This window comes from Talpa occidentalis, unplaced genomic scaffold (assembly GCF_014898055.3).
Source record: "Talpa occidentalis isolate TD23 unplaced genomic scaffold, MPIMG_talOcc4v2.1 talOcc4.7, whole genome shotgun sequence".
Classification (NCBI taxonomy): Eukaryota; Metazoa; Chordata; class Mammalia; order Eulipotyphla; family Talpidae; genus Talpa; species Talpa occidentalis.
In genome coordinates, this window is record NW_023605083.1 from 16,311,820 (window position 1) to 16,327,685 (window position 15,866).

Sequence of the window (15,866 nt, forward strand, 5' to 3'; positions counted from 1 at the left end):
AGCCCACCAGTCCCCACAGGTCGCCAGATTTAGCAAATCAAGAACACCGTTCCATTCGAATTGGAGACAAACACCATTTTTAGACTAAGTACGTCCCCAACACGGCCAGGGGCACGCCTGTCCAAAATAACCATCTTCCCAAAAACCTCACATTCCCATTTCCCTGGGCGCTCCGCATTTCCTCGGGCAACCTCACAGCCCCCTCCCTGCACCCCAGGCCCAGCGCGGGGGGCAGCTCGTGGACCCCCAGGCCCCGCGGGCCGCGCCGCTCCCCCTGATTGGCCGAGGCGCGCCCGCCGGCCGCAGGCGTCACGCAGCCCCGGCCGCCCGGGCCCCGCCGCCGCCCCGGCAGCCCGGTCGGCGCAAGTGCGGCGCGCGCGGCGGAGGGGGGCGGGGGCGCGGCGGAGCGCGAGGCTGGCGTCGGGCCGCGGCGGCCGGGCGGGATGAAGTTTCGCGGCTACGCGTGAGCGTCCGCGCGCGCCGGCCCCGGAGCTCTCGCCGGGCCGTTACTGCGGCGGAGAGGAGCGCGGCCGCGAGCGAGGCGGAGCGCCGGGCCCGACGCGGCCGCCGCGAGCCGGGTAAGCGGCGCCGGGGCCCGGGCCGGGAGGCCGAGGCGCGCGCCCGGGGCGCGGCGCGGGGCGGGCGGGGTGCTCGCGCCCCTCCCCGCGGGCCCGGCGGCGCGGGGAGCCGCGGCGCCTGAGGCGCGGCGCGAGGGCCGGGTCTGGAAGTTTCCTCCGCGCTCGCCCGGGCGGCAGTCCCGGGGCGTCCCTGCGCGCTGCCCCCTCCCCTCTCGCTCCCGCTCACTCTAAACCCCTTTAAAAGTTTTTCTGGCCCCGTGCCCGGCGGGGCGCCGTCATGGTGTCCGGGAGGGGAACACCCGGGTCGGCCGCCCCCGGGCGCCGGAGCCTGTTGCGCGCCGCCGCTAGTGGCCGCACCCCGGGCCGGACACCCCCTCGGGCGGGGGGCGGGGGACCCCACACTGCGTCTCCAGCCCGGGCAGCGGGAACCCCGAGCGCGCCGCTAGCTGGTACCCGCCTCCCCGACACCCCCACGCCCGGCGTTGCCAGCGCCCTTTCACCCGAGGCTCCGGGGGGGGGGGAGCTTTGCGCTCTGGCTTCGCCCGCCCTCCCCCGAGCTCCCCGAACCCCCGAACCCCTGCGCCCCCGCACCCCGGGACGCCTTTGTCTGCCGAGTCGCAGCCCCCGGATGCCGGATGTTGCTAGGGCAGCGGCTTTCGGGAGACGCCGGTGGCTGGGGGAGTTGGGTTGAGTGGGGATGGTGTCAGTTTTTGCTCGTCTTTGCAGACGTGCAGAGGCCGGGCTTTCCCGCAGATCTCGTGGAAATTGGAAACGGGACTGAGGAGAGGAGGAGGGGCCGGGCGAGAGCGGGGGATGGCGGCCCCTGCTCTGAGGCGGGGAGCCGGGGGGCGGCGGGGTCTCTTCGTCCGTCTCCATCCATTTCTCTGTTTGGCTGCAGAGGTTGCTCTGCTTGGGAAGAACCGGTGTGGGCGCTGCGTGCCTTCTTGGGTGGGGAGGGGAGAGTGGGTGTCGGCTCCTGTTGCCTTGGTGTGGTCAGATAAGAGACCAGCACTTCAGGGGCCTCCCTGGTGGCGCAAGGGGTTAAGAACCGCACTGTGAAGCTATCCATGGCCTCTGCAGCACTGAGTTCGATCCCCGGCTGGCCAGGGAGCAGCCCTCATGGCGCAGCAGACCTCTCCTTACTGGCCTGCTGCTCCCCTCAGCAGTGTATTTCAGTCAATCTGCCTGTTCTGTTCCCCACTCTGCCTCTGGTGAAGCCTCTCAACCCCCTCGCACGTCTGGCCTGTGCCCCAGCTCTTGTATGCATAAATAAATAAATCTTCAGAGAGAGAGAGACCGACCAGCACTTCAACCTGGAAGGAAACCGCTCCTTGTTCTTTCAGTGTCCAGAGGGGAAGAATCTGAAAATCGGGCAGGCTGCCATCAAGCGCTGGTGACACCTAAACGTTCCTTTGTGTTTCCAGAGACGTTCTTCATTAGGATACCTTTTATAGAATAACTAATATCAAATCTGAGACTTGGAGTTTTTCCGTGATGAAGTTGAATCTAAGTGACAAGTGAACTTTTTTCTAAGGGTTGAATCATACAGATTTATGTGATTGTGTGTTTTAAAGACACAAAAATTCTTTGGTTTGGACATCTAATATACAGTCCAAACCTGTGGAGAGATGCACCTGGGCTTCTGCCTGGGGGTGTGGAGAGGGGACTTAAAGTGTGGTGAGAATTATCTCCTCTGGAATGCCCAGATTTCCTGCTTGCTTGAAAGGCCAGTTTACAAGTGGGCTGGTCCAGTTGTATGGGGCTCTGCCCAGGGTTCACATTAGGAACTTGAAAGCAGAGGTCTCAAAATGTTAGGGGTCTGGACTTTGTAGCCTTTTTTTTTTTTTCCCCTGAGGTTTTGGAAGGAGTGGTTTGTGCATATTCAAATACTGAAGCAAAAGGATTATTTCGGGACCTGTGAAATACCAATGTCTATAGTAAAGTTTTATTGTAGCACAGCCACAGTCATTTCTATTGTCTGTCTCACTCCTATTATCTGTAGCTGATTTCATAGCTATAGTGGCAGAGTTGAGTAGTTGCATAGCTGAGATAGAGATGCAATATAGCCTTTAAATTCTGAAATATTTACAATCTTACTCTTTACCAAAAAAAAAAAAAAAAGCCACCACCAGTGTTGCCAATCACACGCGTTGCAGACCAAGGCTGGGCTTCAGATAAGCCTGGCTTAAATACTACTACATCTTTTGATGTGTGTGTCATTTAATATCACTGCCTTTTAGGCCCCGTTTCTGGCGGTCCCCCAAACAGGCAAGGCTTTTTTCCTAGTAGAGGGACAAGTTTAGTCGTGTGTTGAATTATATCAAAGTTTCATTCTCAAAAAGTTTTCTTAATATTTTGGTGTCTTTCTTAGAATTTAGTGTAACGTGGGATTTTCATTGGTGAATCTATGTAGTTTTATAAGTTTATGTTATTTTAAGTTTACTGTGAGCCATATTTCAGGGCGTTCTTCGGTGAGTTTTAGTGTCTTCTAGCTGCTCTGTTACTGGGAAAGAGTGAGAACTGAGTCTTGTTTGTTTTCCCCACTTGGGAAGGGAGAGGCCATGGCTAGGGGGTGTCTTTAAGTTCCTTTCTGTAGACAAGTTGTCATTGAGGCAAAGACAGTTCTTGGAGCCTCTTTGAGTCTTCACTCCTCTTTCCTACCTCATTTGCTTAAATAGGTTATGTTTATTCTCAGCATCTCTCTCACTGATAGCTCATATGTGGACCATACCTCTTAAATGTGTTCCTTTTTTCCTTTTGTTAGGGTATTTTTCATGGCTCCCCTCTCGTTGTGGGTTTGCTTTCTCCCTTTCCCATACTCCTTTTATCTCCTAGGTCTGATGGTTGAGTCTTGGCAAGGGAGAGATGCCACTCACAGTTTTTAAGCATGCTCCATGTTCCTCTCATACAGACATTGCCCCATTTGGCCTTTAAAGACATCTTGGAATTTCAGATACCTTTTAAATGTATCTGTACCATGAGGGAGTAGAGGCTGTCCCCAAAATTTACCACAAGTCTGTAAGATGGCCAATGCTGTGAAGTGCCTGGAAATTCTTGAAATAGAATTTTGCATTGATACAGGCGTTCAGCATTTAGCTGCTGTGGTTGGGAGGCTGTACTTTACAAATAAAGAAGTGGGCCCATTGTCTAGAGTTAAGATTAAGGGATTTAGAAACATGCACTTAAAAATGAATTGCTGACAGGTTGAGCGCTGGGTTGCGAAGCTGCCCGTGGCCTCTGCGGCGTCGGTTCAATCCCCGGCTGCTCCCCGGCCACCGGAGGAGGATCCCACATGGCGCACATACCTCTCCTGCTGCCCACTGCTCCCCTCAGCAGTGTTCTTCGGTCCTTCTGCCTGCTCTGCTCCCTGCTCTGGCTCTGGTGAATTCTCTCACCCTCCCGCACTTCTGACTGTACCCAGTGCATGTATAAACAAACAAACAAACAAATAAAAAAATAAAAATGCCTGTATTAAAAAAAAATGAATTGCTGACAGATAACTATCCTAAATTAAAGACAGATTCTGTTTTTCAGATTACATTCCAAGTCTGATACTATAATCTCTACTCTCTGGGCCTGCTGAATAGCAGGTTGTTTGCATTTATTAAGTTTGTATTACAAGTTACTTTTTGAAATAAAAAAACAAAATCTTGAGACAACATTGATGTGTTGAAATGGAAATGTCCCCATATATGCTAGAGCAAATAATGTATCTACCAAACGGCACATAGGAAATATCCTGTACTTCAAAGTAAAGAAGCAGACATAGAAGATTGCTTGATGGTACATGTGAATGAAATACATCATAATTATATTTCCTAGTTATATGTGCTTAAAAAAAACACTTTGGCTAAGGTAGGATTTCATTTGCTAACTTTATACTGTTAAATTACCAATTCCATATCTGCAGTAAAAAGGCATTATTTTCTTTTGTAAATTTGTGTCATGCTTAGTGAGCATCTATGTAAATGTGATTGGAAAATGATGTTTAATTCGGAAAAGTTTATATATTGCTTAAATAATTACAGAGGGATTCCATGTGGATGAAAAAGAATAAGGACATGAAGAACTATTTGCCAAAAAAATAATCCATTGGCTTCCTATGAAGTATTTCCTGAGAAGATCTGAGGTAGTTATTCATTAAGTAGATAATAGTAGATGGATTAGAAGGAATATTTTAAAATGTTAGTGTGAAAATAAATAGAAGATGTGCTCCAGAAGCTTACTGTCTTAATTGTAAAAAATTGCCTTACAGAGGAAAGAATAAAAAAAGTTTTATTGTGGTAAATGTTACAAGGATTTAAAGAACTTAGAGACCTGCATTGGGTTGCTTGCTGGCAACCTGTAGATGGCAACCTGTAGGTAACTGTTCCTGTGTTTTCATGTGGTCTTCCTGGCTGAGCATGCCTGGGTCCTAATCTCTTTTTAGAAGGACACCAGTCACATTGGATTAGGCCCCATCCTTATGAACCCATTTTAACTGGATTATCTCTTTCAAGACCCCCATCTCTAAATAAAGTCACATTTGGAGGTAGTGGGATTAAGACTAAACCTATGACTCATAATGGGTACAGTTTAGCCCATGACAAGTTTATAAAGAAGCCTGAACTATAAAACTGGTGAGAACTTATACAATGAACTGGTTCAGGCTAAGGAAGGGAGGTCACAGAGCAGGTTATTCTGTTAATTTAAGTTTTATTCTAGTAATTTGATGTTTGGGAAGAAAGGAAAAGTGCTATTTGAGGAAAAAGGCATTTTATCTTTGGTCTGAGGCTACTTGTTTTCCCTCTTACTGTGTTCCCTGGGAAATTGGTTCTTCTGGTGGACAGAGCATTAGTTTCAAGTGTTTCATAAAAGCAATGATTTTATGAAAATATTTTTTCTTCTATCTCATAGAAAAGAGTCAGCTAAAATTTTAAAGGAGGCAAAGTTTAAAGGTTATTCTTATAAATACTTCGTAATAGTTTTGGAGTCTGATTGAAATAGCAGAATTTATTCTTTAAGTCATGTTGATTAAAAAAATGTGTATTTTAATGCATGTTTTGTGGGGAAATATTTGGCAGAAATTTTCCTCCCCAGAAATTTTTCCCCCTTTTGGAAAAAGTAATTTGTATCACAAATTTAAATAAAAACTTTTAGGTGTTAATATTGTGTTTGTTTTAGAGAAATGTTAAAGCAGGGCTTTCAAATTTGGCCCTTTGAATTAAAAAGTTAAAAATTAAATTCTGCTTTTTTCTTGCTTGTGGTGATTAAATGTGTTTGGTCTAGGGAATTCTTATCTGTATCCTTCTTTTAGTTTTATTTATGTCTGTGAAAACAGCATTCTTGTTGTTTTCTTGTAAACCACTCTACCTCCAGATCTGAGATGCTATAAATAAATGCATGAAGGGAAGTGAAAAAAAAAGATACACTTGTAAGAAAGAAATAAAAACAGTGATATCAGCTACCAAAAATAAAATCTTAAGGAAAATGTCTGTTCAAGTAGTGTTGGTGATTTGACGTTGGTAGTTTGAATATATTTTGGACTATTTTACCATTTACTCTATTGCTTACATTTTAAAACTATAGCTATAGTAAAATACATAATTTTATCTTTCAATAACCTTTTTTGATGATATAAATAGTGCATTTAAAAAATAGGGACATCATGGAGAAGTTAAAGGAAGAAAACAAACTTATCTGTAATTTTATTGTCTTGGCACTACAGCCCCTCCACCAAGAAAAACACATTATATGAAGTGAGAATGGTTACATAATTTTAATATAAAAAAGTAAGGAAGTAGGGGCCTCCCTGGTGCACAGGGTTAAGACTCAACCTATGAAGCTCTGCAGCCACTGCAGCATAAGTTCGATTCCCGGCCAGCCAGGGACCAATCCACATGGTGCAGCAGACCTCTCCTGTCTCTCCTGCTGCTCCCCTCAGCAGTGTATTTCAGTCAGCCCTCCTATTCTTTTCCCCACTCTGTCTCTGGTGAATCTTCTCACCCCCCAAACCTCTGGCCTGTACCCCAGTTCTTGTATGCATAAATAAATAAATATTTTTAAAAAATAGATTGAAATTTTCTAATTTTTAAAGACATTAGATGATTAAGAAAAAAAAATATCAGGATTGAGGCTTTTCAAAGCTTTTGTATCCTACCTAGGTGAAAAGTGTAAGTGTAGTATAGTTGGTTTCAATATTGAGCCTATAGCTTTATTTTCTCCTTGCCTAATTCTCTTGCCCCACTTATGTATGTTTTGTAGTTATTATAATTTTGACAGATTTACCTATCACTGCCTGTGACAAATTGATGTGATGATCATATAGTGAACTGAATAACAGAGTAGTAATTGATGACTAGTTTCCCAAATAATTTCCAAGCCGTATATGTTACAACTAAGATTATCAAATGTATTGTTAATCAGAGAGGGGATTAACATTATTTTATAAAAACACGTTATTTGGGCTGGAGTAATTTAGATTTTTTGGTAATTCTCAACATATATTTATCTCTATGTTCTGATCACTTCATTGAAATTAAGTGGTCAAAACATCAACAATATAAAAAAAAAAAGCCCAAATTAAAAACACCATTTAAGACAGATGTGCTTGAAATGCTTTCTGGGTTATGACAAAAGTAAAAGTTGGTTTATACATTTAATATTGACCCTTAGTCCTTTGAATACCTTAGCAAACAATTAATGAATGTAGTTAAATAGTGGATGAGTTAATTAAGAAAGAAAATTCAGAGAGAAAATACCAGTTGTCAAGATGACTCTAGTGAGTCCTACTGAGTTACATAGGGTATAAAAATATGTAGCCTGCTATATTATCTGTGAATTAGTTATCATAGGACTTAATTGGTCCATGTTTATCTAACGTGAAAAAGGTTCATGTTGAGAAAGTTTCATATCAGTTTGGATTTCTGTATATAATTTTCCCTTATCTGAACTGCCAGGAATCATTACAGCAAGATGTAAATTGTCTTTTTGCGCTTTCCCCCATGTTCTCAGCCGTGTAGACCACCAATGACTGACAAGTTTAGTAATTGATTTAGACAGTGACTTCTCTTTCCTGTCAGAGGAATGCAGTTTCCCCTCTAGACATTCTTAAGTACAGTGTATGAAAAGTGCTGATTTTATTGTGTACAGATTTTATTTGTGTAGATGATCTACACATGAATTTGTTTTGGTTTAGCATGGAGTAAGAGAGGTCATTAAGAAAGGATCATGGGGGCCTCCCTGGTGGCGTAGGCAGTTGAGCACCACTCTGTGAGGCTGTCTTCAGCCTCTGCAGCGCCGGTTGGATCCTGGCCGACTGGGGAGGGTCCCACATGGCATGGCAGACCTCTCCTGTCTCGCCCTCTGCTCCCCTCAGCAGTGCATTTCGTCAGTCTGCCTGTTATATTCCCTGCTGTGTCTCTGGTGACTCCTCACACCCTCCCGCGCATCTGACCTGTACAATGGTTCTTGTATAAATAAATAAATCTTAAAAAAAAAAAAGCATGATGGCCAATTTTACTTTTTTTATATATATACAGCTCCTTCCGTATATGCAGATTTATTTCATCTGGAAGCTTGCTGGAATGTTTTTGATTGCGCTAGGACTTTTAATTTATCTCATTGATCATTGTTTGATGCCTAAGATATTTTGATATCTTATTCAATTTGACCTTATTAAGATTATTTTCCAGAAGTAATTTGTTTTCAGATTGGTATAGGAACCAAAGTGATAGCAAATAAGTCTTATTAATATCAGCTAAATAAATGGTAACATTATACCTTGCTTTAGTGTGTTGGCTATAGTGAGTGATTACAAATGCAGTACTTAAGAGTGCTTGAGCATGAGAGATCTTTAATTTAACCACCAAATAATTCTTAAATATTACATTATGTTTATAAGTGTGTATTTGCTGTTTCCAACCTCAATTCTCCCCTCTTATCTGTACCTTCTTCCTGATTTATACCTTTTATTTTCAACAAAACCTAGAGGTGAGTGATTCCCTGTTTTTATATATAAAATTTCTTTTGTCAGATGCACATGTATATTTGATTCATTGTTTTTCAACAAATACTTGACTGCCTACGGGGGGTCAACCACAGTTTTTGGTGTGGAAGATTCATCCCTATGAGAAAAAGTAACCGAATAAGTAAGTGAAAAAACAAAAACAAAATCCAGCAAAAATCTGACATCTGGTTTTACTATCCTTCCTATTTCATGGGACTGAAGTTCTAATATTTCCTTTTTTTTTCCTAGAGACATTTAAAGCTCAACATGTTCAAGAGAAATGTTTCTACCCTTTTCTCTAAAATCAAATGACATCTCTCTACTGTTCTTTACACTAATAAAGTCCAATATTTTTAGTTTCTTAGATTAGAAAAATTTTTTATAAGGATCTTTTGTTTTAATATTAGGATCTTTTTTTTTTAAGATTTATTTATTCATGCGTACAAGAACCTGGGTACAGGCCAGATGCACAGGAGGGTGAGAGGATTCACCAGAGACAGAGTGGGGAACAGAACAGGCAGACTGACTGAAATACACTGCGAAGGGGAACAGTGGGAGAGTCAGGAGAGGTCTGCTGTGCTATGTGGGTTTCTCCATGGCCAGCGGGGATCGAACCTGCACTGCAGAAACTGTGGGCAGCTTCATAGTGCTGCACTCAACTGCCTGAGCCACCAAGGGAGGCCCTCAGATTAGAAATTTTGAGTCAGTCTCTATTGCAGTCACTCACTCATTCGGCCTCCCTCCCAACACATATCTAGTGAGTATTGAATCCTTTTGATTTCTCTAATGAATGTGTCTATGCTTCTGCTCATGTTTCTTGTTACTGCTTTAATGTAGGCCCACGTGCTTTATGCTGATCTGTTGTAACTGGCTAACATCTGGTGTTACTATCATTTGTTCCTTTTTCCTTTGGTGAATTTTTTTAAAGATTTATTTGACTTATTTGTGCATACAAAAACTGGGCGGTTAGGCCAGAGATGCTGGGGGTGAGAGGATTCACCAGAGACAGAGTGGGGAACAGAACAGGCAAATCTACTTAAATACACTGCTGAGGGGAGCAGTGGGTGTGACAGAGGTCTGCTGCTCCATATGGGTTAGCTCCCTGGCCAGGGATTGAACTCAGGCTGCAGTGACTGGTGATAGCTTGATGGCACTGAGACTAACCCCTGTGCCACCAGGGAGGTTCCCTTTGGTGAATTTTTTACCTTGTTGCCAGAATTTTTTTTTTTCCAGAAAATAAATTTTAATACTCTACCCTAACCCTTCCCAGTATATCTAAATACCCTGGCATGCCTACATGGCAGTGTCCCAACAGGCCATAGAAACATTGCTTTCCCAGTGCCAGTTGGTTTCTGTACCCCAGTATTAGGGAACCACTGTCATTACTTCCTTAGTTTTTCTTTTTTCAAAGATTTAATTTCCTTAAGAAGGTGTCCTTTTCTCACCAAGAGAAGTCTTTTCCTCTCCTGGCTTTTTCACACACTTTGAAATTGTACATCCTTTGGACAATTCACTTATCACATCTCCAAATTCTTCCTGACTCCTGCTGGTAGCACTAGATTTCTCTGTACCCTAAGTACATCACCTTGCAGTGTAATTACTGTTTTCCACTAAACAGAGAGTTCCTAAGTTAGGAATTTATTCTTATTCAGCCTTGTCTTATGCTGCCTCAGTAAAGGCAGATACAGTTTGGGAATGACTCTTATAAGTAAATAAAACAAAAAGCAAAAAAAAAAAAAAAAAAGGAAATAATCCTTATTAACACAAAATTAAATATAAAAGTGCATATTTGTTTGAACGTGGAAGGATACTTTTGCAATTACCATGCTAAGTCTATGCACCATGCCTAGAAAAATATAAGTGGTTATTTAAAACTTGCTGAAATAATGCAGTGGTTATTTTTTATATGTGTATGTATACTTTTTTTTTTTTTGCTATTGATTTTATTGAAAATTAGGAAACAAGACCAGCTAACTTTTCTGATTCTAATTCTCTTGTTAATAATAATGACAAATGTTTCTACAACATTTACCATTTTCTGAGCACTTTAACATACTCTTTTTAGGGGATTCTTATAACTCAGTCACAAGGAAAGTGACTCAGACTAGATGACTTACAGTGTTTGGCTGATTGGTGGGTGAAAGAAGATAGATTTGGACTCTTCCTTTGAGTCAGATTTCACTTTGAGGTGGGAAACTATCCAATTCTTCCCGTACGTCTGTAGCCTTTGTCAACACTGGTTCAACATCCAGTAAGCCTGGTGAGCGCTAAGGAATTTTCTGAGGGCTTTTAAACTATCTTGCTACTACTCAGTCTTTCTCTTTTCTCCCTTCTGTCTTCCTCACCACCTGATTTCTTCTTTTTTTCCTCCTTTGTTTATTTTTTTAAGAATTTATTTATTTATACAAGAACTGGGGTACGGCCAGATTCGCAGGTGGGTGAGAGGATTCACTAGAGACAGAGTGGGGAACAGAACAGGCAGACTGACGAAATACACTGCTAAGGGGAGCAGCGGGTGAGACCGGCGAGGTCTGCCACACCATGTGGGACCCTCGCCAACCATCCGGGATGGAACCGGCACTGCAGAGGCTGCGGACAGCTTCATAGCGTGGCGCTCAACCACCTGTGCCACCAGAGGAGGCCCTTTCCTCCTCTGTTCATCTGTGGCTTGCCATACACCAAACAACCCTTTTCATCTCTTTTCTTTGGTAGATAATGTGATATTGGTAACTGTCAGTTCTTTGAATAAGCAGAATTTTGCGGTTTGCAATTGTTGGGTTCAATTCTACTACTTTGAAGTAAGGTTGGGGTGAGTTTTGGGATTCTTTATAGCACAAAAACTACCTATAATTTTCAAAAATGGAAAGGAGATGTTCTAAAGTTTTGTACTTTACTGCATGGATTGGACAGTGTAATTTGCATGTGCCAATCCAGAAAATACTAGTTTTTACTTTTGTTAAGGAAATATTGATTTAATTAACTTGGTTAATCTGTCACTAAATTGGGAACAGCAAAATGGAGATGGTGTCCAGACATTAATAAAAGATACAATAGCAATAACTTCCCTGTGGTTTCTGTTTCTAGGTCCTTTGCATTTGTTATTGTTAATGAATGCCTAGTTAACAACAGGTCAGAAATGTGAAATGACTTGGCCAGGATCTCACAACAACTAAAGTGGTAGAAGTGTCTTTTAACACTTTTGACATGAAAAATTAATAGTTTGTTACTTAGGTAATTTTGCCATGGTAGACATTCAGTCTAAGACCTTTAAATCTATTTATTCCTTCTCCTCAGGCCCCACATCTTCTCACAGCTGAATTAGTACCTCACATTAAAGCCTGTGGAAGTATGATTACTTTGTAAACTATTTGGATTAGTTGAGAGAGTAATCTCTTTGAGCCCCTACTTCTTCATCTATGAAAAGTGGTATGAGCAAGTTTGCAAAGAATGAAACCTCACAAAATTGTCTTTGTGTTTAAAAAACATATTTGGAATATGTCTTGTTAAACTGTAAACTATTTTTTTTAAAGGAGTCAATAATTACTAAAAATGGGTGTTAATTTCTTCTGCCAGCCGAATTTAAAGATACTGAATAGCTCCCTGTAAAGAGTTGCAAGGCCTCCCTGGCAGCCTGTTGTTTATGTCTCAGAGCTATCGTTTCTGTGGCCTGGGTTCAATCCCCAGCCAGGGGGCCTCCCTGGTGGCTGAGGGGTTAACTCTCAGCACTTATCACCACTGCAGCCTGAGGTTGATAGCGATTCCCAGCTAGGGAGGTAGCCTACATATGGCATGGTAGACCTCTCCTGTCTCACTGCTCCTCTTAGCAGTGTATTTCAGTAGATCTGCCTGTTCTGCTCCCCACTCTGTCTCTGGTGAATTCTCTCTCCTACCACCTGCTCCTCTGGCCTACACTGCAATTCTTCTATGCCAAACTAAATACATAAATAAATAAAGTGTGCATAAAGTTCTGCAAGAGCATGTTAGTGTGATTGTTCCTGAGCCCTTTATAAGTACACTGGTAGTACGTCTCTGTGCAGACCTAGAACTAAACCAACTGGGGATGCTGCCATCAGTTACCACAAAGGAGAGCAAACTAGCCCCATTAAATATCATTCCAGTATGCTCTTTTCTTCCCAGAGGATTTTCTGTCAGGAATTTTAGCCTGAATTATTAGGAGTAAAATTTGCAAACGTTATTCCTATCCAGATTTAGCGAAGGAAACTTATGAGAGCCATAAACTGAATTTAGGAGGTGCTGACTGATGAGGAAGGACAAAAATATTTACTGATGTATAGTACTTATAACTCAGTGATAACTAAGTAGTCAAAATGATAGATGACACTCTGGTTTTTGTAGAAAAGATTCCAGAATGGAAGAAACAATTTTGAACAGTTGTGAGAACTGGTGAATGCAGAATGATTTTAAAAGTTATGGCGAAAAGTCCTAGAAAATGACCTTGGATGAAGAACATGAATTTGACGTAGTTGGGAGGGAAGATAAGGTGAAACAGTGTGGTAATACTATTCTGTTCTGCTCTCCCACATCCCAGTTCAGTGGTTTTGTCTGTATTAGAAATATGGTCTCTGTATTCACTATCCTTGAGTAATATCCTTTACCTTGAGGAATCATTCAGTCACAACTGACAAAGTCATGCTTTATTCTGTCCCAGTATGGTCATTGAGATTTCATAAACTAAGTGAAAATGCTGTTCCCGAGAGGGTGGCTGAAGAATGACATATCTTCTGTAATGTCACCTCCTCCTGTGGTTGAATACATTCTAACATAGAGCAGCTGCCAAAGTATTTCTAAGTCCCATGGGTGCATCTGAGTATCCATGCTTTTTCTAAGCACCAAGGACACAGTCTATTAGGGCCCACTGGAGAATTGCCTCATTGCAGGCAGGCAAAAGGGCAGGAGCCTAAGTAATTTCTCTGGAGAATTTGTTGCCAGTGTATGAATTTGTGCCTGAGAACTCTGTGACACAAAGTTAATCCTGCACATTTTTAGCTTACCCCAAGAAAATCAGTGGCAGTAGTGAGTGCTTTATAAGCAGCTGGCTGCCTGTTGAGTTCTGTCTTTTTTTTTAATGTTATTTTTATATTCCCCATACAATTGCAGCCCCCTTATTTTGACCCCAATCCCTTCTTTCCCTGCACCCCCCCCCAAAATCATTGTTTGTTGATTTTGATTTTTTCTTTCTTATAGTTATTCTTTTTCCTGGTCCTTTATTTAGCTTTTCTAGATTCCTGCTATGAGTGAGACCATCGGTATTTTTTTTTTCTTTCTGGCTTATTTCGCTGAGCATGATCCCTTCCAGATCCATCCATGTTGCTGCAAATTGTATGTGTTTATCTTTTTTGATGGCTAAGTGATATTCCATTGTGTATATGTACCACATCTTCTTGATCCAGTCATCTAGTTTTGGGCATTTGGGTTGTCTTGACGCACTGTTCACTTGCAAGGGTACCCCTTAATGGAATCCTAGGCCTTTTTTTTTTTTAAGATTATTTATTTATGCAAGCACTGGGTATAGTCAGAAGAGGGGGAGGGTAAGGGAATTCACCAGAGCCAGAGCAGGGAGAAGAACAGGCAGACTGACGAAGTACACTGCTGAGGGGAGCAGCGGGCGTGGCAGGAGAGGTCTGCACTCTATGTGGGACCCTCTCCGGTGGCTGGGGATCTAGCTGGCACTGCAGAGGCTGTGGGCAGTTTCTCAGCCCAGAGCTCAACCGCTGTGCCACCGGGGAGGCCCCCAGGCCTGGTTTTGTCCAGAATTATGCAGGGTCTCTACCTCTTGGTTCATAGCAATGATGGTGTAGCAAACAGGGGCAAACTGCTCAACAACTTAAATTCCTCTGAATTTAACTAGGGCGAGAGAGAACCAAAGCGGCCAACTCTTCACTATCAGAAGCATCTGAATCTTTTCCCTGAGTCACCATGTTTGGTGTGAGTTACAAATTTGGGGGGAGGGCCCCTGCCCTATAGGGATAGACTAAGAGAACATTTTGACTGTGAAATATATAAAAATTTGCCTAGAGAAAAGGTATTGCAATCCATAGTTCCTGGTGTGTGTGTGTGTGTGTGTGCGTGCGCACACACATATCTGCTTATTTTATTAGAAATTATAGATAAGAATGGAAGAGGAAGAAAATACATGCAATATGATGAATTATAAACTATTTTTTAAAAGGAGTTTAGCATTTCTAATAATCAGTTGAATAATAGCAGAAACTTGAGTTTCTAGTCCCAGATACATCAATGATATGTACTGTAACCAAACCTCAGTGAACTTTAGTTTTTCTGTGAGCTGCATATTTTTTGAGGTTACTTTCAATGTTAAAATTAACTTTCAGGCCTCCCTGGTGGAGCAAGGTGTTAAACACCACACTGTGAAAGCAGTTCACAGCCTCTGCAGTACGAGTTTGATCCCCGGCCGGCCAGGGAGCAACCCACATGGCAAAGCAGACCTCTCCTGTCTTGCCCGCTGCTCCCCTCAGCAGTGCATTTCAGTCAGTCTGTTCCCCACTCTGTCTCTGGTGGGTCCTCTGACCCCCCGTATCTCTGGCCTGTACCCCAGCTCTTGTATGCATAAATAAATAAATCTTTAAAAAATTAACTGTAGTTTGTGGTGAGCAATAAATGAAGAAACTTAATGGCATCACAAAATATACTTGGATAGTATGTAAGTGGATATGATTTTGGTAAGTGACTTTTAGTCTAGTATCTGTGGTTTAGGTAATTTTGACTTAAAAAAGAACATGTTATTTCATTCATTCATTTTAATTAATTTATTGAGGTAATAATAGTTTGCAACATTGTGTGTGACTGAGAGGTATCGGATCACACCTCTTAAGATGTACATTAGAACACCTTACCCACTACTGAGGCACCCATAGTCCTTGGCAATATTCCATTGAGCCCCTCCATGCTTTGCTCTTCATACTCCTCTCCCCCACCTCTGGTAACTTCAATTTTATGGTCAGATTTCTAGGTTTGTTTTGTCTGACCCTTTGTTTTGTTTCTCTGTTTTCTACATGAGTGAAACCATCCAGTATTTGTCTTTCTCCTTCTGAATTATTAGCATTATCCCTTCCAGTTCATCCATGTCACCACAAATGGCAAGAGTTCATCTTTTTTTTTTTTTAAATAACTGAGTATTACTTTATTGTGTATATAGTCCACATCTTAGTCCACTCAGCTGTTGGTGGACACTCAGGTTGCTTCTATAACTTAGCTGTTGTAAATAGTGCTGCAGTGAATATACAGTGAATATACATCCCTTAGAAATGGTGTTTTTACAT

At 42.4% G+C, this 15,866-nt stretch overlaps 1 protein-coding gene across 2 annotated transcripts in view; it reads left to right on the forward strand.

Moving 5' to 3' along the window:
- Positions 1-524: 524 nt before the first annotated feature.
- MPDZ (multiple PDZ domain crumbs cell polarity complex component) overlaps positions 525-15,866 on the forward strand; it is a 175,962-nt gene continuing 160,620 nt past the window's right edge. Inside the window, exon 1 of one of the 2 annotated variants that reach the window (XM_037492286.2) lies at positions 525-578. Coding sequence is in view for 1 of the 2 variants with exons in the window: in XM_054688743.1 (XP_054544718.1) it covers positions 4,681-4,707 (27 nt within the window). In the remaining variant the exon portion in view is untranslated. Of the gene's footprint in view, positions 579-4,606; positions 4,708-15,866 lie in introns of those variants that run through there. The other variant, XM_054688743.1, reaches the window with a different exon arrangement.